The sequence below is a fragment of the Phacochoerus africanus genome, chromosome 1, assembly GCF_016906955.1.
Source record: "Phacochoerus africanus isolate WHEZ1 chromosome 1, ROS_Pafr_v1, whole genome shotgun sequence".
Lineage (NCBI taxonomy): Eukaryota > Metazoa > Chordata > Mammalia > Artiodactyla > Suidae > Phacochoerus > Phacochoerus africanus.
The window spans coordinates 58829060-58850594 of record NC_062544.1 but is presented as its reverse complement, the minus strand read 5'-3'; the positions used below and the strand labels follow the sequence as shown (position 1 = coordinate 58850594).

The 21535-nt window shown below is 41.9% G+C and overlaps 1 protein-coding gene across 2 annotated transcripts in view; it reads left to right on the top strand.

The window, feature by feature from the left end:
* SPEF2 (sperm flagellar 2) overlaps positions 1–21535 on the top strand; it is a 174072-nt gene that overhangs the window by 132540 nt on the left and 19997 nt on the right. The window contains exons 29-37 of one of the 2 annotated variants that reach the window (XM_047767236.1): positions 568–706; positions 4020–4249; positions 12364–13532; positions 13660–13877; positions 13994–14202; positions 14300–14423; positions 14514–14696; positions 16940–17048; positions 17745–17927. In XM_047767236.1, coding sequence (XP_047623192.1) covers positions 568–706; positions 4020–4249; positions 12364–13532; positions 13660–13877; positions 13994–14202; positions 14300–14423; positions 14514–14696; positions 16940–17048; positions 17745–17927 — 2564 coding nt within the window. The remainder of the gene's footprint in view (positions 1–567; positions 707–4019; positions 4250–12363; positions 13533–13659; positions 13878–13993; positions 14203–14299; positions 14424–14513; positions 14697–16939; positions 17049–17744; positions 17928–21535) is intronic. The other variant, XM_047767225.1, reaches the window with a different exon arrangement.

Genomic DNA, 21535 nt, shown 5'->3' with positions numbered 1-21535 from the left:
TGAAAGCGAACAGGATGGAAGCCACTGCTGTAGCCAAGGTGAGACATAAATCTGTGCCCAAACGTGGCACTAGAAAAAGCAGAGCGGAAAGATCAGACGTGTTTTAGAGGAAAATCTGCAGACCTCGCTGTGTGCCCAGAATAGCAATGAGCCCTGGGACCATGGGCTTCACGCTCCTCTCCGCAGTGCTAAGAAATACAATAGCATCACCTTCCCAAGGTTGTAAGAAGGGAAATCAAGAGACTCAGTAGCATTCCCCTCTTTGAAATTCAGAAATGATCTGTTTGTGCTTTACCATTCCAATTTACCAAAGGGTATATTGCTCTAAAGTGCAATACATGTGGAGCGGAGTTATAATTTTAGTTTAAATAAACTGGCAAGTGACTCTACCACAACTTGTTTTGCTTCTGAGAGGGATAGGGTATTAGTTATCCGTGTTGGTGTGTTAAATGTGTGCCTAACACTTCACCAATTAAAGCATAATTGGTTCAAAGTTGAATTTGGTTCATCAGAAAATGCATGACTTATAATACAATTTTAAAAATCCTTATTTCCCTCTCTAAATAGAGAGAGCCACACAGTTCCGACTTGAGCTGATAAAGACAAAAGCGTTGGCTTTCCTGGAAGATTTAGTAACGAAGGCGGTTGATGTATACAAACTCATGGAAAAGTGGCTCGGTGAGAGGTACTTGAATGAAATGGCCAGGTAAAGGACATGTGACTTAACTTTTTAAAAATGTTTACTTTGTTAATTCCCGAAGACCAAAGTTGACGAAGATTTTTTAAGGTGTTTACAAATGTGAATTATATTCACAGATAGAAATGTTGACCTTTTGGCAAACCATATCTGCATTTGTATTGAGTCTTTTTAGTAAATCGTGTATCAAAGGGTGCTGCTGCAATGTCTGGTTTTGCACATGATTTATGAGTTTGGTTTTCACACTGCTCAATGAGGACCTTGGTTTGCAAGGTGAGATTATTGGTAACTAAAAAAGAATTTTTAGGACTAGTATAATGTACCACATCTTGCTACTGCAAGATGTATTGTTAGCCAGGGCCAGTTAATGAGAGATGAAGTCATTCACTGGAATGTCTGACCCATGAGGCTGCTTCTCTTGTGACAGCCAGTTCTGCTCGTCTGTCGGGTTCCAAAGGCTTTCCAGACTCTCTTTGCTAGTGACGGGCAGTGAGTCTCATCCTCTTCATTCTCCCCTGAAAGAGGCAGGTCAACAGGGCAGAAGGAGCTCTCATCAGAGAGTCAGGAGACAGATGGGGATTCTGTCCTTGTCCGCAAATGACAGCACGCATAATTGCTTTGGGCCCCACAGGGCCTCATCTACGAAAGAAAACACTCCAACCAGACTATTTTAGAGGTTTCTACTAGACCTAGATTCTGTGCTACACTACAGTTAGCAATAAACATTGACTGAAAATTTGGAAGCTGCTGCATAACCTAGGATGCAAATGACAAGTATTCTCAGAGGCAGCTTGAAGAAGGTCCTTGTGGTTTGTTTTCTCCATCCTGGTCTCATAATGAAAGTTCTGTTCTAAAATCCTCAGCCTAGTTTTTTATATCTGTTGCCCTAGAGGGAAACGCAATCACACACATGCACACACACCCCTCAGCCTGGTGCCCTCGCTGCAGTAATGCCTAAAATGATTTGACTCCTGGAAGAGCCAGGTCAGTTACTCATCAGCATCGTGGAGCCGTGATGCTCAGTTCTGTTCTCTGCCTGCCACTTGCAAGCGAAAACATATCTTCCTTCCTTCCTTAGGATTCGCAGTGCCCATCTATGTGGTGGTCGAGTTTAAATGCTTCTTTTTTTTTATCAGAGAGACTCATGTTTCTCAGATCTATTTTGCGTGTATCTATCTCTCTGACATCTGAATGTGGCCACAGGAAGTTAAAACCTAGAACCGTTCAGTTATGCTTTCTGTTCTGGTTCTTGCAAAAATTCTCCAGCGATAAGAAAAAAAAGAAAAAAGAAAGAAAAAAAAAGAAAAGGGGAGATCCTTTGAATTTATAATTCCACTTTTCATTTTCCTGGCATTTTTTTTCCCTAGCCCTTTTTGAGGTTACTCTTGGTTACCTTCCACTAGATGGCGCACTTATTTTGATATTCTGGTTGTGGCTGGGTCCCTCCTCACTCAGGGTTGTGAACTCAACAGCTACCCAGTGCCCCTCTCCTCTGCACACAAACACCATCAAGCAAAACTACCTAGATCAAACATACTATGTGGACATTCACAAATACAGAATATTGGAGTGGACATCAAGATAGTCTCTTGAAAGAAAACAACTAATACTATTTTTTAAGGTTTGTAGTGTATGAATATTTGGCATCCCTAAACTATATGAGCAGATTAAATAGGCATTTTTCTCTGCCATGTTCAAACTTGATTGCAAGATGTAAAGAAGATTCTTTCTATAACACAATGATATTGTATTTAAGATCATGTATAAAACTTCTCTGGCCTTTAAAGTGCCCTTTAATTAGGGCCATTACTATAATCCCCAGTAGAGCCTCAATCCATGCCCTGTGTGATTTCACATTAATAACCATAGGTATGCAGTTGTGTGTTGCTGGCTCTATTGCAAAGATGAGGAAGTCAGCTTGAGTCACACACCCAAGGACCCCTGGCTGGAGAGGGGTCTGGAATGGGAGCTCAGCTTCCATGCGTCTCCCCACCATAGCACAGTGGTTCTAAACTACTGCTGCTCATACCACACGATGTAGCTGGGCACTGTTATTCTCCAAGAAGGTAGCAAAGCACTGTCAATGGACTACCTCGTCAGTCCATTCTGTCAGGTGTATCCTGGGTAGCATCAAGCTCTTTGATGTAAAGTCAGAGAAAAGCCACTTTTCTAGAAACCCATTATCAAATTTGACTGACTTTACATATAATTTGTCCTGATTCCAAATACATGTGTTATTCTAACAACCATATTTTACAGGTTTTTCTGTTATATAACCTTATTTCAGTTAATACTTAGAATGATATATTTATCTCTTGAAAAAATCTTGCTTATTATAGTAAAATATGTTCTAATACTAGTGAAACCATCTTAGTAAAATCTCTTTTTGTTCAGCTTTATATAAAATGTGTGACTATTAGCCTTGTAATGAAAGCATATATTTTGTTCCTAATTTACATTTATTTACCTTTTTACAAATGGACTTGAGGAGAAATTAGAAAATTTTTGTTATTATTATTCTGTTTATTTTTTAATAGTTATTTCCCCAATACAATTTTTTTTTCCTACTGTACAGCATGGTGACCCAGTTACACATACATGTACACATTCTATTTTTGCACATTATCAGGTTCCATCATAAGTGACTAGGCATAGTTCCCAGTGCTACACAGCAGGATCTCATTGCTAAGTCATTCCAAAGGCAATAGTTTGTATCTGTTAACCCCAAGCTCTCCAACCACCCCACTCCCTCCCCCTCCCCCCTTGGCAACCACAAGTCTATTCTCCAAGTCTGTGATTTTCTTTTCTGTGGCAAGGTTCATTTGTGCCTTATATTAGATTCCAAATACAAGTGATATCATATAGTATTTGTCTTTCTCTTTCTGACTTACTTCACTCAGTATGTGAGTCTCTAGCTCCATCCATGTTGCTGCAGATGGCATTATTTCATTCTTTTTTATGGCTGAGTAGTATTCCATTGTGTATATATGTCACATCTTCCTAATCCAGTCGTCTATCGAAGGACATTTGGGTTGTTTCCCTGTCTTGGCTATTGTGAATAGTGCTGCAATGAACATGCAGGTGCATGTGTCTTTTTTAAGGAAAGTTTTGTCCAGATATATGCCCAAGAGTAGGATTGCGGGGTGATACGGTAGTTCTATGTATAGATTTCTAAGGTATCTCCATACTGATTAAATTAGAACTTTTAAACATGCTAATTGATTTTCTAACTTAGTTATGTTATGTGTTAACTCCGTGTGTATGTCTAATAATCTGACAGTATCTTTAGTGGGGATCACCCTGTTCCTTTTTCCACTTTCAGTGTGGAAAAATTAACTGAGGTAGCTCGCTATCACATTGAAACATCTACCAAAATTCAGAATGAGCTTTATTTGGATCAAGAAGACTTCTCCATTAACGGCAATATCAAGGTCTTTCCAGACCCGCCTCCTCCTGTTCGTCCTCCACCTGTAGAAAAGGAGCAGAATGGCACCCTGACCATCGAGCAGCTTGACAACCTTCGAGATCAGTTCTTAGATATAGCACCTAAAGGTAGGAGAAGTAGTTGTTATGAAAAGAGCACAAAAAAAAAGGTTAAGATTAACCAAGATGGCAAACAGCACTGTTGTGTGGCATTAATATAAGCTCTTGCTTCATTCTAGTCCATCTCATGTTCGCATCATACAACATAGACCTGAATTAACTCAAGAAAACCAGTGGTTATTACTTTGGCAGGATGGTGGTCCTTAGTCCTGGTCATTCTCCTCTCCTGCTCCCCACCCCCACCGCAGGCTGCTTTGTAAATTTTAGAATTACTCCATCTCGCATTGAGAGACAGTCTCCGTGCATACTTCTAGTTTAGGTTTTTTACTGAGATTATGAGTTTGTGTTTCTCTCTCCTGCACTGGTCCAGGGAGACCAGAGAGTAGAGAATTTCGCTTTTATATTTTCCTTTTCCTTCAATATCTCATTGACCAGGAGCAGAACACTTACTAACACCTATTTGCTTAATTGATTAAATCTGTTCACGTGTAAGTGTACCTGTTATTTTCTGCACACAAATTCTTTATTCCCTTTGTATTTTATCATTATGGCTCTGTAGCATCTGCATAGGCTTTTTTTAAAAAAATCAGGATCTTTCCACTCACAGATATTCATCAATGAATTCCATCAATTGATAGCACAAGTAATTCAGACAGAACATGTGGAGTAATCATCTCCACTTTGTAGGTCAGGATAGAGTCACGGAGCACATGAGAACTTGCCTACGGTCACATATCACTCAGGACTCTTCAGGTTCAAAGGTCGTGCCTCTTCTCACTGAACTAAGTTGCCTCTCATAGAGAGGTTTATCTTCCAACATCTTCTACTTACTGGAAAAAAAATCATTAGGTTTCCCTAGAGAATTATCAGCTACCAATAGTCTAGTTCTAACACAATTCCACTTTCATAATGGTTGTATTTCACTTGATTTTTAAAAATTCAGAATTTCCAGAAAACCACATGAGATCTCAATAGTCTAAACTTGGCTTTAAGCCTGAAGACTTCCTTGCTAAGCCCAATGGGTAAAATAGGGGTAACCATATGTCCCTGGATAGACCCTTACCTTGGCACTTGTCAGTTCAGTTTATCAGCTTGGGTGGGTCTATACCTCCAAGACAGAAAGACACACACTACAGTGGTGGGTGTAACCAACTCAGGTTGACAGCATTTGGGAAGGAAGCAGCAGGTAAAAAAACAAGCAAACAAACAAAAAACGCCATCAGCAGGTACAGAAAAATCCCAGATTATAAAGCCAGAGCATGAGATCCCACCAGTCCTTCAGTCAGGCAGATTCCATCCTCTTTTCCATTGCATGGGCATCACAATATCTTTTTATTACATATTTCCTTCTTCAGAGATGCTTTTGCTCTTCTTTTATCCATACTATTTTTTTACAGATAATAAGAAAGCTATAAAAATTCAAAACATGAAATATAATTTGCTGTAATCCTAAACTAGGGTGACTGGAAGCAAGTCAAAATTCAAAGTGTTTTGGGAGCATTTGAGTAGGTGGAAAATGATCGGCCACACATAACCCTTTCAAAAGAGATCTTTGGTATTCATGACGATAGGCTCAGTACATCCGTAGGTCCAGCCTCAAAATTGGAATATACATTTCAACTAAAAGTTTAAAAATAAATTGCAAATATCAGCTATAACTTGACATGTGTGTGTCTTAGAAGAGTAGCCCTAGAAACCATTGGGACTAAAAGATGACAACTGATACATTTATCTATTTTCAGGGTATAGTAGAATACAACAGTTTTCAAAGTATGGTAGGAAGAGGAAGGAAGGGGAAAGAAAGAAAGGGAAGGAGAGGAGGAGGGAGATAGTTATATATATATATACATATTGAAAAGTAGATGTAAAAGGAAAACCACTTGCCCTAGGGAGTTCGAGTGTAATTTGAAAAAGCAGGCAAAGAAGAAGAAGATATAGACTTTCATTTAGGTTCTTTCTGGAATAGAATCTGAACTTGATCAAAGTGCTCAAGAATACAAAGGAGAATCGGTGTGCCATGAGGTTGTCAGGAAAATATTGTGGAAAAATACCTTGGAGGGAGGAATTAAAAGAAGGAAAGAGTGATTTGACAGCAAGGACACAGGGGATATTTGAAGTTGGGGGAACAGCTGCTAGAAAATGAGTAGATAGGAGGCCTGAGTATGGATGTTCAAGGGAAGGTTGGGGACTGCTCTGCTTCTCCTTCCCCAACTGCATAAACTGTAGGAAAGGAGGAGGCCTCTCTGTCCAGGGAACCACCTTTGCCCACCCAAGCTGGAGGATTAACCCAGATTTAAGAAGCACAGTTGTAATTAATACAGAACTTACAAAGTTATATGATAATAATGCAATTGGAGGATCTTGATGGTTCAAAATGAGTTACAATCTACAGGCAGAGAGTTTAAACCCTTTTCTTTGTTATTAGCTCAATTATACTATTTGAAAAAAAAAAAGAGTATATATTGCATATGGTGCCTTTTGTGAAATACTTAGCACAGTATTGTGCAGTCTATCCATAGAAGTAGTATTCATTGTTGGGAATTGGCTAATGTATAAAGGGAAGGCATCATCATAATCATTCCATTTTCTGCATCCCAGAGTCACAGAATTAGAGGTTCTCTGATGACATCTTAGATGTCAGGCAGTGAACGTGGGCATTGCTCCTCCCCGAGGAAGCCCCAAAATTACCTCCCATCCTTCTCCCCATTCCCCTGGCCCCAACAACATCCTCTGGCTTTGGTCTTTCTTCCTCGTTCTTGTGATTGTTGTTCACTGCCTTAAAGAATACACACCAATCCATCTTTCACATGAAGATTTTGTCATATTTCTTCCAAGAATTGGAAAACAATTTTTGGTAATTACCCTAGAAATCTATAATTTCAAAAGGCAGTCTTAGTTGAAGTGATAACAGTTTCGAAAGTGGAGAGCAACTGGCTGAAAATGGTACATTTCTAAATGTGTAATCCTACAAAACTTCCTGCTTGACCTTGAAAATTGCTGCTCTTTCTAAGCCAAGAAATATGAGCATTTTCTTATAGTATTTCATATATGCCTATGCAACTTATGATACCTAAAATGCAAACTTCACTAAAATATATTAAAATATGATGAGTAAGTGAATTTTTTCTAGGGAAAAACACATATTTGCACATACAGCCAACATGTTGCTATAGCTACAGCAAGATATTTTAGCTATTTTACCAGTGGTAATGTCATTAAGTTACATTTTGTAACTTTTAACCTTGCTACATGAATAAAATTATTGAGGGAAATGGATAATCTTTCATTAAAACAAGTGACTGGATAATGCTTTTGAGTAACTAGTATCAGGGCACTAATGGAAAGAACTAAAGCTTAAGAGTTTTGCTGAGCATTGGTTAACCCACATGAAAATTAAGCTTCATTAAGACAGTCCTTACTGAAAATCGTGTAAAATTGAAAATGCATCATATTCGACCATGTTCATATTCATCACTCCTCTCCTACCACTTGTGATCACTCTAAATCTCTTTTGGTAAAGGTAGTGATTAGACATGAAATACTATTTGTTGATTGTCACGAATGTGCCAGAAAAAAATGACCTTGCAGGTGATAATCATACAAGATCGTGCAAAATGTAATAAAACAACGTGTCATGCTAGCATTTTTCTTGCCACCCAGCAAAGATCTATACTTTGGAATTTTAGGAGCAGCTTAAGTAAGAGACAGCCTGAATCACCAAGACGTTCTTTGCACCTAACTCTCCCAGGAGTCATTCTCATGAGCATACTCCCCAGCCCATAAGGGATTTAGGGAGTATTTTCTGAATTGCAATAGCCGATATTGACATGGGGTCAGCCCCCATCTAGCATTTCTGTGTTTATTCACTTCTTGCCCGTGGCTGGATGAGGAAGACGACCCATCCATGGGGAGGAGAGTCAGATGGCTCTTTTCAAACCCACCTCTTGTCAAAGACTGGGATATAATCTTGAGCAAGTTATTTAATCTCTTTTTGTCACATTTTTCTCATCTGGAAAATGGGATATTTCATGAGGTTGTTTGAAGCATCAAAGCAATTACAGGCTTTAAAAATTGAAGGGCTTTAAAAGTGCCTGGCACATAGAATGTGCAATTTTAGTGTGATATAAACCATCATCCCTTAATTACATAATTAACAGCCATATTACATTATAATGTCATAAGTAACACTGTACAATATTGATACGAACCATGCTTATTATTATCCAAAACGTTAGCTCTGTATCCTGAAGCTACCCATATCCTAAGAGGCACCTGCAGTGTTACCCTAGAACAATCCCAGAAAAAAACCACAACACCTCGTGGAACTTGAACCATGAGCTACATAGCTCCCTGGGGACTGTAAGCATCCAAAACAAAAGCATTTTGTGTGTGTACCACAGTCATCTCCGGGCGGGTACATCTTGTCCCAAACATCAAGTACCAAGCACATCAGCAAGACAGCCCTTCACCAATGGAAGCAATTTGGAGTCTGTTGAAACCAGAACACTTTAGTTCCAATCTCCCCACTTAAACCATAAGAACTCCTTTTCCCTGTAAGCTCATCAGTACTCCATGTAATGTCTGTAGAGATTCAGTTCTTAGCTATTGGGCTTCTGCTGAGAAGCTAGCTGGAGAAAACACAGTCCAGAAAATTCTATACCTTCACTCCTTCTTCAAGAGAAGCAGTGTGTAGTTGTTTCATGGCCTGTAACTTTGCTCTAAAAGCTGACAAAAATCCCTCCTTCAAACCCCTCTTAGCGATGTTTAGACTCAGTAACTGGTATCAGAGACAGAGGGAACAGATTCAGGAACTTTAGGCTATAGTGGCCAAACTAGATCACCCAGCAATATGGTTTTTACAGGAATTCAAGGAGGAAGTAGTTGTTGCTGCCCGTGGAGATCAGCACACGGTTTAGCCCATGGGAAACTTTCGGACAGAACCTTCCAGGAAGAGCAGCAGAGGCAGGGGATTCCAGGCATGGGGGAAATTGGAATTGACATTGGGGTTTTATGGTTGCATGACATATTTAGGGAACAGGCAACAGACAGTCAGGGTGGGCAGCAGGAAATGAGGGCCACAAAGATCTTGTGGCCAAGTTGTTAAGTCTCAAGTGGCACCCAAAGGACTTCCAGGAGAGAATCATCAAAGGCGTTAAGGGCCAAAGGATGTGGAGATTGGATTAGAGGGAGGATATTCTGTGTTTGTATCTCAGAGTATCAGGTGCTACCATCTCCACCCAAAACCTCAACTAACCGAGGGGCAGGGGTGAGGCACCTGGGTCATTGCCTGAAAAGAGTAATTAGAAAGTTCTGTAGGTTTTCCTAGGCTCAGTATCTCTGAGAAAATTTTCAAACTATGATACTATTTATTTGCAGGTAAAAAAAAAAGCCCCCAATTTGATCTGAAAAAAGAAATTAAATTAATCTGATCTTTATACAAATCAAGAAATGCAGAAAGAGTTCTTAGAAAAGGTCTAATAGAGATCGATGTTAGTAACAGGTATATCTCTCGCTAGGTGGCAAAATCTAGGAATTAGAGCAAAAAGGAGTGTGGCCTCCAGGCACCCTGTGGTTCTCTCAGCGGGTAGACTCCTCCTGCTGGCTCGGGTTCAGATCACAGAAATGCAATAGCAGATCTAGAAGCCTTTGGACCTAGTAAGGCTGGGCAGTTTTATGTGTCTCTTGTCTCTTCAGGAGGAAACATATTCTTATGAAGCCAGAGAATTCACCTTAGGCAAATGAAAGTGTGTGCTCAGAATTCAAGGGAGCATTCTTTGGACAATTCTTCCCATAAAACTAAAAACATAAAAGCTAGCTAGATCAGTAGTGAAAGCTCTCCTTTAGCAACAAGAGTCTGCTTTGGTCATGCATCTGTTCATGGATCCACCAGAGTTCCTGCGTGAAGTATGGGCACCAGGCATGGCCCAAAAGGCCTGGTGCTGAGAGGCTTGAAAATTACCCAACGAGGAGTTCCCGTCATGGCTCAGTGGTTAATGAATCCTACTAGGAACCATGATGTTGCAGGTTCGATCCCTGGCCTCATCCAGTGGGTTAAGGATCTGTGAGCTATGGTGTAGGTCAAGGACATGCCTCGGATCTGGTGCTGGCTGTGGCTGTGGTGTAGGCCAGCGGCTACAGCTCTGATTAGACCCCTAGCCTGGAAACCTCCATATGCCACAGATGAGGCCCTACAAAGACCAAAAAAAGGAAAAAAAAAAAAGAAAGAAAAGAAAATTACCCAAAGTGGAGGTGAGACGATGGAGGCAGTAGGTACCAACCACAAGGAGGCTTGGTTTAAATGAAAACAGCAATACTTAGGAGTTGCGAAAAAAACAAAACAGGGCTTTGTTTTAACAACAACTATAAAAGGACTAAGTAAAAGGCAAGCTGAAAGTTAGATGCAAGTAGGCTAAGAAAAGCAGAGGCAGATTAACTAATAGCAAAATTTTCAATTCAAAGATTTTGAGAGATACAAAATCAAGAAAATCAATTCAGGAGTTCCTGTTGTGGCTCAGTGGGTTAAGAACCTGACACAGTGTCCATGAGGTTGTAGGTTTGATCCCTGGCCTTGTTCAGTGGGTCAGGGATCTCGAATTGCCATAAGTTGCAGTGTAGGTCGCAGATGCACCTCGGATCTGGCATTGCTGTGGCTGTGGTGTAGGCCGGCAGCTACAGCTCCAATTCAACCCCTAGCCTGGGAACTTCCATATGCCACAAGTGTGGGCCTAAAATGAAAAAAAAAAGAAAATCAATTCAGAAAGGAGATTTATTTTCTTAAACAACCACCTAGTGACCAGAGGTCATCCCACACATGATGGAGCAGATAAGCAAGTGTGGTTCTGTCAGAAGAGCTTAAAATCGGAGTTCCCATCGTGGCGCAGTGGTTAACAAATCCGACTAGGAACCGTGAGGTTGCGGGTTCGGACCCTGCCCTTTCTCAGTGGGTTAACAATCAGGCGTTGCCATGAGCTGTGGTGTAGGTTGCAGACGCGGCTCAGATCCTGTGTTGCTGTGGCTCTGGCATAGGCCGGGGGCTACAGCTCCAATTCAACCCCTAGCCTGGGAACCTCCATATGCCGAGAGAGCAGCCCAAGAAACAGCAAAAAAAAAAAAAAAGAAGAGCTTAAAATCCAGTCAAGGAGTGAAAGTCTGAGACCCTAAAGCAGTGAAGTGAAGCGAAACACCAAGTGTGTGTGTCCAGATGAGCTGCTTTAATATAACGTTGCACAAACACACATTCCCAGTTGCACTGTGCTGTGAAATAGGTACTGTGTCATCTACTGATGAGGAGTCTCACCGAAGCTGTAGGAGAAGGGAAATTGATGGTCTAGGCTCCCTGCCTTCAGGGAGAAACTGGGATTTTAGGATGTCGTTTTGTGTAAGTGTAATTATTTTGTCCTTTCATCCATCCAGATAAATCAATATTCCTCTCTCTGACACATAATCCAATGAGAATCAAAACTGAGATCTTTAGGGAAAAGCAAAAGATGAGGCGTGAGGCATCCCTTTACAAAAACACCCAAAAAGGACCACCTGTTGGTAGCAAGTTGATTCTGCCACCGCCACTAAAGGTGGGGCTGAGGTGGGAGGGATGAGGTGTCAGAGCAAACCCAGCAGATACAGTGCCCTGCACGGCCCGCCTGTGACTCTTTCTTCTCACCATGGGAAGGAAATGACAGCCAAAGGCAGGGTCCCTCTCCTGAGCAGAGTAACAGATTCTAGAGGAGAGGAGACCATGGCAGCCTTTGCCACAGGAGAAACCTGTCCTGTGAAGTGTGTAAATATGGGGGGCTGGGTGAGACTGCCTACTGGTGAACCCCCACTCCCCACGGATGGCCGCTGTGACACTGGACACGTTAATTAACCTCTCTGTGCCCTAGGGTTTTTTTTTTTTAATCCACAAAATGGTGATCGTTCCTAGGAATTGGTCCACTTTTTTAGCTATAAAATCGAGATACTGGAACCTGAGGATTAAGAGATATAAAGCACTGACCTGATAAGTAGTAGGCATTCGCTAGAATTTTCCCGGAATTGAAGAGCAAACGTGGAGGGACAGGGATTAAGCAACACTGCAGGTCAGTAGGGGTGATTACTTAAAATAACAACACTGAGTTATTTTAAAGACAGGGATCCTCCAGAAGGCGGGTGTCGAGTCACCAAAAAGCAGAAAAGGCCTCGGAGGCTTGACCACTACCTTCCAAAGAAGAACAATCAATTTTTGAAAATCTGGCTTAAAAAATACCCATGGCTTGCATATGATGAGATACTGAATATCATGTTCTGCGGCCTGTGTCGTAAGCATGGAGTGAGGTCAAAGGGAAATCAAGTGAGCTTTTTTTACGGCACCGACAACTTCAGGGCTGAATTTCTCAACGCGCATCATCTCAGCAAGGCTCACGCCAAGGCTTCGCTCACGGAAGCGACAAGCGGTTCTCCAGAGAGCAGAGCTCCCACGGAGCTGATGGTGAGGGCCATGAGCAAGGTCACCCTGGGGAGGGTGGAGAACTTGTTCCGATCCTGCCACGCCATCGCCAAGACCGGACGGCCCCTCGAAGATTTCATCTGGATGTGCACGTTGGATGATATGAAGGGCGTGGATCTTGGGCCGGTATTCAGAACTAACACATCAGCCAGAACATTTACATATTTTATCGCTGAAGTAGAACGGAGAACTCTGAGAGAGAAATTACAAACGAGTAAGTTCTTCTCCATCATCAGGGACGGGATGACAGACAGTTCAGTTGAGGAGGCTGAACTTGTGTACGTGCAGTTTGCACGCGCAGGGCAGGTGCACTGCCAAATCGTTGGGGTACAGACGGTGGAAGAGAAGGACCCCCCGGGGATCAAAAAGGCCATCGAGAAAACCCTGGAGAGAAATCTTCAACTTCGGCTGGCAAACCAAGACTGGGCAAAGAAACTGGTTGGTTTCGGAAGTGACGGTGCCCCTGGCCCGGAGGGAGAGAAGAATCGCAGGGTGGCCCTGCTTTTAAGAGACCTCCAGCCACGTGTGCTGGCCGTCTATTGCTTTGCCCATCGTCTTGAGCTGTCTTACAAGGCGGTGTTCCAGAGCGTTCCCCTGTACAACGACGTCACGAGCCTTCTCCACAGCCTTCACCGCTTCCATCACAATTCTCCCGTTCCCACAAGTTCTCTGATAACTGCCTTCAAAAGCCTTCCCCTTCGATCTGGGACGCCGTCTCCAGTAGATGGCCGGAGGTGGCTTCGGGGATTACAGGCTGCCCTCCAGAACTTTCTCAAAGGGTATCCAGCAATTGTCCAGCACCTGCTCTCGGTAAGTAATTTTGAAACGCCTTACTATTTTAGTTTTTCAGAATAAAGAAAATCCTTTTATGGAGCAATTTGACATCATAGTTGTGAGAAAGAGAAACCCCTCTTTTATTCCCAACCCTTGGTTACAGACAGATGAAGGCGGAAGTGACACGAGTCATCAGAAAGCCAAAGAACTTCTAGATGTCCTTCTCCAAGCAGACATTGTTAAATTTGTCCACTTCTTGGTGGATGTCATTAACGTCCTAAGCCTTCTGTCCCACATCATTCAGAACAGAAATTCTTCAATTGCTGATATATTTGCCACCTTAGAGTCCACGCTGGAAATGCTCAGAATATATCAAACAAGGTGAGGAGTCAGGGATGCGGAGGGTCTGTCGAACTAGACAGTTCAACTTGGGAAATCATTTGCCAGGTGCTTTTGCATTTAATTGTCTGTTGGGGGGGATTTGTTTTCCCACCCAGACCAGGGCCAAAAGAACGTCGGGTGGAATCCGTCACACATTTTCATGGTAACTGCCTCGGAGGAAGGGGAAACATTTCTGACGTGAGAAACATGGTTTTAACACATCTTATCGAGAGGCTGCAAGGCTGTTTCAGAGATGCTAGCCAAGATGTGGTGAAGGCAACCACGATTGGAAGCTTTAAACTGTGGCCTGCAAAGATAAAGCAAGGTAACCTATAAGCACGGGCTCAGAGCCTCTGCTTCCTTGATCGTCCATACGAGCGTCTTTCAGAAATGTGACTTTCCCTTTTGTGTGTTGATGGCAGAATTTGGAGAAAAAGAGGTGTCCATCCTGACTGCACATTACGAACCAATATTGGAAGCTGCTCAGGTGAAAATTGATGAAGTGGACACAGAATGGAGCATGTTGAAATTAGAGATTTACGCTAGGTGAGCCTGAGCAGCCCCCGTTGACACGTAACACATATCTGGTAACACTGAGGAGTCGCCAACATTTACATTTTTCATTTTTCCTCCTAGATTTCAGAATATCCGAAAACTGACCTGGGATTTTGTGAATTCTGTTTATTTGCACAAGTATCCAAACATCCTGACCCTGGTGGACCTGGTGCTGAGCCTCCCCGCCAGTTCTGCTGAGGCAGAACGCGGCTTCAGTCAGATGAAGCGCACCAACTCCCAAGTGCACGCCAAGGTCAAGGCTGATGACATGACGGATCTCCTGATAATTCAGTTGAATTCTCCAGACATTAAGAACTTTGACCCCAGGAAAGCCATTCGTTTGTGGAATACAAGAACACCATCTTCACCTGGTGACACAAGACCTAATTCGGATTGCTCATCCCGCTCAGAAAGCCCTGACGAAAGTGATTACTAACGTGACAAGTGTTGACCTCACCGTGGATCGTAGCCAAAAAAACCTATTGTCAAAACCCTGAAATTTAAAAGTAGAAGTCACCAGTTTTCACATCAAACACAAAAGGCTTTTGGCATCTTCCAGACATACAAAGCAAAAATGTCAAAGTGTGATTGTCCTCTCTTTCTAATTCTGCTTCTATAGTCACACATTCGTTCACGTTCTTTGGGGGAGGTGTGTACTTCCAAGCAGTAGTACTATTTTGACATCATCTTTCTGAGAGTTATTCCTAAGGATTTCCAGACTATAATTATGATTTGAGTTCCTTTAAACCCGGCTTACAATTAACTATATTTTCTGGGTAATTCCAAATGACAGTTGTATTATAACTAACTTAAGACCGAATTGAAAGAGAACTTTTTTTTTTGATCCATAAAATGTGTAAGCGTACCTCTTTCTGTTACTGCATTCTACGTGAAGGCCATATTATTACAGGCCTTGGTCATTTAAGTAACAAGGCCGAGTCTTAAAATAATTTTCGCATTTCATACTAAAGTCCCCAGATAAACAATTTCTCTGTAAAGTGACAGTAGTTTCTTATAATGCTTTGCTTGTACCCTAGCTATTAGAGACAGTAGACATATTTTACATATCTACCAGAATTTTTAAATGCTTTGAGCCTCTCCGTGGTTTCAGTTGAGTTTATTTATGATTTGATCTTGAGGAACATGACTGATTTATTTCTAACTTACCTGAAAACCACTATGGTGTCACATAAAGATCATTTTGCCAAAAATTCCACTACCTAGGAAAGTGTCCTCATCGCTCTCAAACTGGATGCTCAGGTTTGATCAAAAAGGACAGAGCATTTATTTCTGAACAACCTGCTGGATGACCAATCATATCAAAGAAAGGAATGTTCTGCTCTTGCTACATGAAACATTACCTTCCAGCTCTTAAACGTGTATATTTGGTTTGACCGTTTGAAATTTTAAAAGGATTATTGTGCTTTCCCAAGGGTTAGAGGAAATGGCAAAGTTTATGTTGGACTTTAGAAACACTAAAAACTTAGCTATGAGAAGAACCATTTGAGATTCTACGTGTAGGTTTTACTCATTTTATTCCTGAACAAAGAAGAATAGCTATAGACTCTGGACCTGAAAGATACCCGAATACACGTTGCAGTGTCTTCTAGCTCTAGAAGGTATCTCTGCTGTGGGAGTTAGATTCATTTATTGTGCCTAAAGTTCTTTTTTTTTTTTTTTTAATGCATGTGCATGCAATTAGCAGCAGCCTAAATAGCAATCTCTTTTGGACAAGGTAAAATAGATTAGTGTTGAAGAGCAAGAAGTGCTTAAAAGTTTAGTGATCTTTTATAAAATATGTCAGAATATTTGAGCCTACTGGCTGATTATATTAGCACTTCCAACCCAGTAATGGAATCATTCAAATTTCCCTAGGTTTACAAAAAACAAATTTATTCTGACCTAGAAAAGCAAAATGAGGGAGTTTCCATGTGCTTCAGAAGGTTAAGTATCCAGCATTGTCACTGCAGTGGCTCGAGTTGCTGCTGTAGCGCAGGTTCAGTCCCCAGCCCAGGAACGTCGGTATGCTGCAGATGCGGTGAAATAAAAAGAAAGTAGGATAAGTATGCTACCTTGATATCAGTGGTTACGTGCATGCATTTGACACATCTTCATCCCACATCTACCAAAGCATTTTACTTTTGAGCCCTACTGTATAATTGGAACCCTCGGAGAATTTTTTGAAAATTCAACCCAATCAAAAAAAAAGGTTAAAGAAGATTTCAAACTAAAACATAAAGTTTCAGTATTTTCGCCTAATCTTGAATGATTTATTACTCAGCCCCCCCAAAAAAAAAAAAAGACATGTGACTTAGCTGAGAAACTAATGGGAGAGCATCAGGAAATTTGAAACATTTTTGTATTTTCAAAATGTCTTCTGTTTCTCTAAGGGTGAGAGTTTAAATGACTAAAGTGATTATACAGATATTCATTATTTATTCTATTTTAGCCAAAGAAACAAGGCCCTTTCACATTATAAAACCAAAAAATGCTTCTCACTGTGTTGTAGGCGTCATAGGAAATAAAGCATTTGCTGACATTCTGCTGGACTTGGTAACCTTGAACCTTGGAACAAACAACTTTCCTAGTAGTTGGATGCACCTCACTCAACCTGAAGTAAGCTTTGATTTTGTGTGGGTTTCAAGTTTTGCGAATCCTTCTTTGATCAGTAAATCAGTAATTTTAAAATCACCAATACTTGCATAGTGTCTTAGTAGGCAGCCAGTAAAAACCTTAATGAATGAACTGCAAGGTAAGACACATGGCACGTTCATGCTCAGGATTTGAAAATGAGTGATGATGCTGACAGTCAACAAAATGTCATAGAGACCCTGAGGCTCAGCCTGTGAGTTTGTATCTATTACTATCAGATGGAGTGATCCTAGCTAGTAATAGCCGATGATTCTGGCAGTGCTTGCTTTTCATTATATCCTGCTCCTGAAAAATGCATCAGAAAACACAAGGAGTATTTCCCTACAAGCTGTAGAGCCCTCCCACATTCATAACTGTCATCTTTATTCCTTTGTTGAAAAATACAAAATGTCCTGTAGTCACCAGTGTTAATTCATTGTATAATAGTCAGCAAAAAACCGCAAATGTCAAGCAAGCAAGCAAGCATCGAAACACTCTCTAGGTTCTATCTGGTGTGGACAGGTTGGTAGATTCTGAGGGCACAAAAATCAGAAGTGGCTCTATCTGCCAAGCTCGAATCTTGCTTCCTTCATCAGAACCCCTCACTGAGAAGCGTGAGCAGATAGAGTGACAGGAGGGAGGCATACAGATGTTCCAGTGGCTTTTCCTGTTTTCTTCCAGCTGCAGGAGTTAGCGTCATTACTGGTAATCAACTCGGAGTTGGTGGACTGGCGGAAATTCTTATTAGTGGCTGCGCTGCCATGGCCCATCCCTCTGGAGGAGGAGCTCCTGGAGACCCTGCAGCAGTTCAAGGCCGTGGATGAGGAGCAATTGGGCACAGTCACTTTCGAGCAGTATCTGCAGGTCACTACCAGCACCCGGCGGCATACATCCTACCAGTGTACTTGTGACCTAAGCCATATGTTACTCCCTAATGTCACATGGCCGGCTCTCATGGTCCCTGTCTAGCACCCAGAAGCAGCACAGGCACTGTCCAAGTCTCAGGCAGAAGTCTGCCTTCCACCCCATGGAAGGGTCTGAAAAAGTCAGAACTGCTTGGAGAGCAAAGGATTCTGAAAGAAGTCACAGGAACCTCATGTCCTCCTGAGCTCTCACCCAGTGGTTCTCAACCTTGGCTGTACGTTAAAGTCGCCTGCAGAGCTTTTAATAAACCCAATACCCAGTACTCTCAGAGTAGCCACAACAGTTACAATGAACACGGGGAAAGGGACAGGGTTGTTGTTTTTTTTTTTTTTCTTTTTCTTTTGGTCATGAACATGGTGCATGATGAGATGGCTTTTGACAAGTTGAGTTTGAAATATCTGTGGGAAATGCAGACAGAAACGTCCCATCTGATATGGCAGATGCAGAAGAAAGTCGCCATCATATAGGCGGATGTTGAATTTATGAATGGACGAGATCACCCGAGGGAGATGTGTAAACAGATGGATAGTCCAGTAACGTAACCCGACCATTGGACTTGCGGGTAGGATGTACCTGGTGACCTTCACCAGAACAATTTGGGTGGAATACAGAAGCCAGATTGCAGAGGGTTAGTGAAATGAATAGGAGGTGAAGATGAGAACCGTCAATTCTTTTTTTTTCTTTCTTTCTTTTTTTTTTTTTGTCTTTTTGTCTTTCTAGGGCCGCACCTGTGGCATATGGAGGTTCCCAGGCTAGGGGTCGAATTGAAGCTGTAGCCACTGGCCTCTGCCACAGCCCCAGCAACTCGGGATCCGAGCTGCATCTGAGACCTACATCACAGCTCATGGCACCGCCAGATCCTCAACCCACTAAGCAAGACCAGGGATGGAAACCACATCCTCATGGATGCTAGTTGGGTTCGTGAACCGCTGAGCCATGAAGGGAATCCCCTCGATTCATTTTTAAGAAGTTTGAGTAAGGAAGGAGTGGGAGGGAAATGCTATAACTAAGAAGGACCTGGGCAACTTGACGTTCTGTCTACTAATTGAATTCGCGCCAGTGCTGATCATCTCATGTTGCTGGTAGACACGAAAAGTAGCAACATGTATGAGGTGCCAATTTTGAAACAGGGCGATCATCTCTATGTTCCCGTTTCTCATATATATTTCACCATTGAGAGATGACATCCCTTCTTATTTCTCTTTTCTTCCTTGATTAAAGGAAGACATGCTCAGAGACAGCCCTGCAGTTCCCATGCTCCGACAGTTGAGCCAGAGGAAATGTCCTTTATACATTGAGGACCTTCAAGGTGAACAAGAAGGGTGCTTAGCTGATTGGGCTCTGATTTACTTCCCAAGTGAGAGCAATTTGTGAATTCGTACACTGCCCTGGACCTGGACTTAAAACTTGTAAAGATGATTTTGTTTAAAAACGTAAATAGCAGAGCACATCTGACTCTATTATCTTCTTGGCTTCAGATTTTTAAAAACTGGGCACCTGTGAAAGTACCAACCTGCACTGTTTATGGTATGTGCCAATTAACACAGGATATCAATTTAAACATCTTTTTGCACAAACAGGAGACAAACTTAGGTGTTAGTAACGTGTACCAAGGTGCTGAGCAAAACCAGAAAATCTCCCTCACCAAAAGTGTGAATTTCTTAGAGAAAGTTGGCTAATGCATTAAATAGAAAATCAGAAATACCTAAGAGAACAGCACCTGGGTTTTGGGAGCAGGAGAATTTCTGAGCTCTGATTCCCTTTAAGAAGCTGGGGGAATCAGCACACTCCTAAGCGGTAGTTGTGATGAACTTGCAATTAGTCAAAAGAAAAGAAAAAAGACCCAATGTCCACTGCGTAGGAGCCTGGGACAAGGAGACCATTTGGAAAGGCCCACTTGACCTCCCAACGTGACTACAGATTTCCAGCACTGGCCAGATCATTCACAGAGGGGTTTCTGTTTGTTTTGTTTTTAACTTTTTTTTTCTTTTTTTTCCTTTTTTTTTTAAGGGCTGTACCCACAGCAAATGGAAATTCCCAGGCTAGGGGTCAAATCAGGGCTGCAGCTGCCAATCTACACCACAGCCACAGCAATGCCAGATCCGAACCGAGCCGTGTCTGCGACCTACACCACAGCTCATGGCAACACCAAATTCCCAACCCACTGAACAAGGCCAGGGAATGAACCCGGGACCTCATGGATACTAGTCAGATTCATTTCCGCTGAGCCACGTCAGGAACTCCACACACGGAGTTCTTTGATGGGAATATCAAAACGGTGGCTAGGGCAAACAATTATGATTTGTTGAAAATGCCACCTTAGTAGAGTAAAATAGTACAACTGCACTGCTGAAATGAAGTTCTCTGAGGAAAAGGGGAGGGCAGGGTTCTCTACTCTGCTTTTTATTTTGTCCTTTTTTCTTTTCTTTTGACTAATTGCAAGTTCACCGCAACTACCACTTAAGAGTGTGCCGAGTCCCCCAGCTTCTTAAAGGGAATCAGGTACAATGTTTGCGAAGCTGGTGGGGCTGTGTGCCTCAGCTGAGCAATGTGAGCAGAAACGTGCATCTGCCTTTGTTCCAGTCCTGCAGCAGCCGTCACACGCTGGCCCCTGTCGCCTGTGGATGTTTAGTCACACTCAGGCAGAATTCTTTGATGTTGAACTCACGACTCATCCTCTGGCAGTGAGAATGCGCATGATTATAGGCTTAATGAGTCAGATGCGCTCAGATCCAAATGGCACGGCACTTAGTCTCCAAAGAAAAGTAAACTCACTTGAAGTTCTCTGGCCATATTTTAACAAACGTGTACAAAGGACATTTCCACATTTTCAGGAGAAATCACCTGATTATCCAGCAGGGCAGGATGTGGTTGACTGAACCTTTTTGCTCTATCATTTTAAACCCAACCCTACAGTTCACGTTTAACCTTTTACAAGGCTGAAATTTTCACAGATGGCTATTTTCAAAAACATAAGCTCTTCTCTCGTTAGGTTCTTTTTTCTTTCCCATATGGTCCTCTTGTTTGTGAAACACTTTGAGGCAGTTTCCTAATCTATAAAATATCATCTATTTAAAAAAAGAAACTAATATGAATGACCTCTTAGTTTAAAGAAACAGGGAAAATTCCTGTGCACTGAAACAACTGGCTGTGGAATGAGCAGTTGTTGAGAAACTGGAGAGGAGTAGGAATCCCATCTCTTTTCTTTATTTCCTTTAGTTTCTTTTAATAGTTCCTCCTTATCATCAGTTTTCAGCAATTTGATTACTGTATTCCTCACTGTGTTATTTTTTTTTTCATATTTCTTTTGCTTGGGGTTCACTGAGCTTCTTGACTGTGAGATTGTAGTTTTTGTCAAATTTGGAAAGTTTGGGGGTTTTTTCCCCCAAATATTTTTTCTATCCCTTCTTAAAATCCAGTCACATGTGTGTCCCACAGGTAGCTAATGCTGGATTCATTTTTTTTCCAGTGTTTTTCTTCCCTCTGTCCTTCATTTTGGACTCATTTCTACTTCTGTGTCCTCCAGTTAACCAGTCATTTCCTTTACA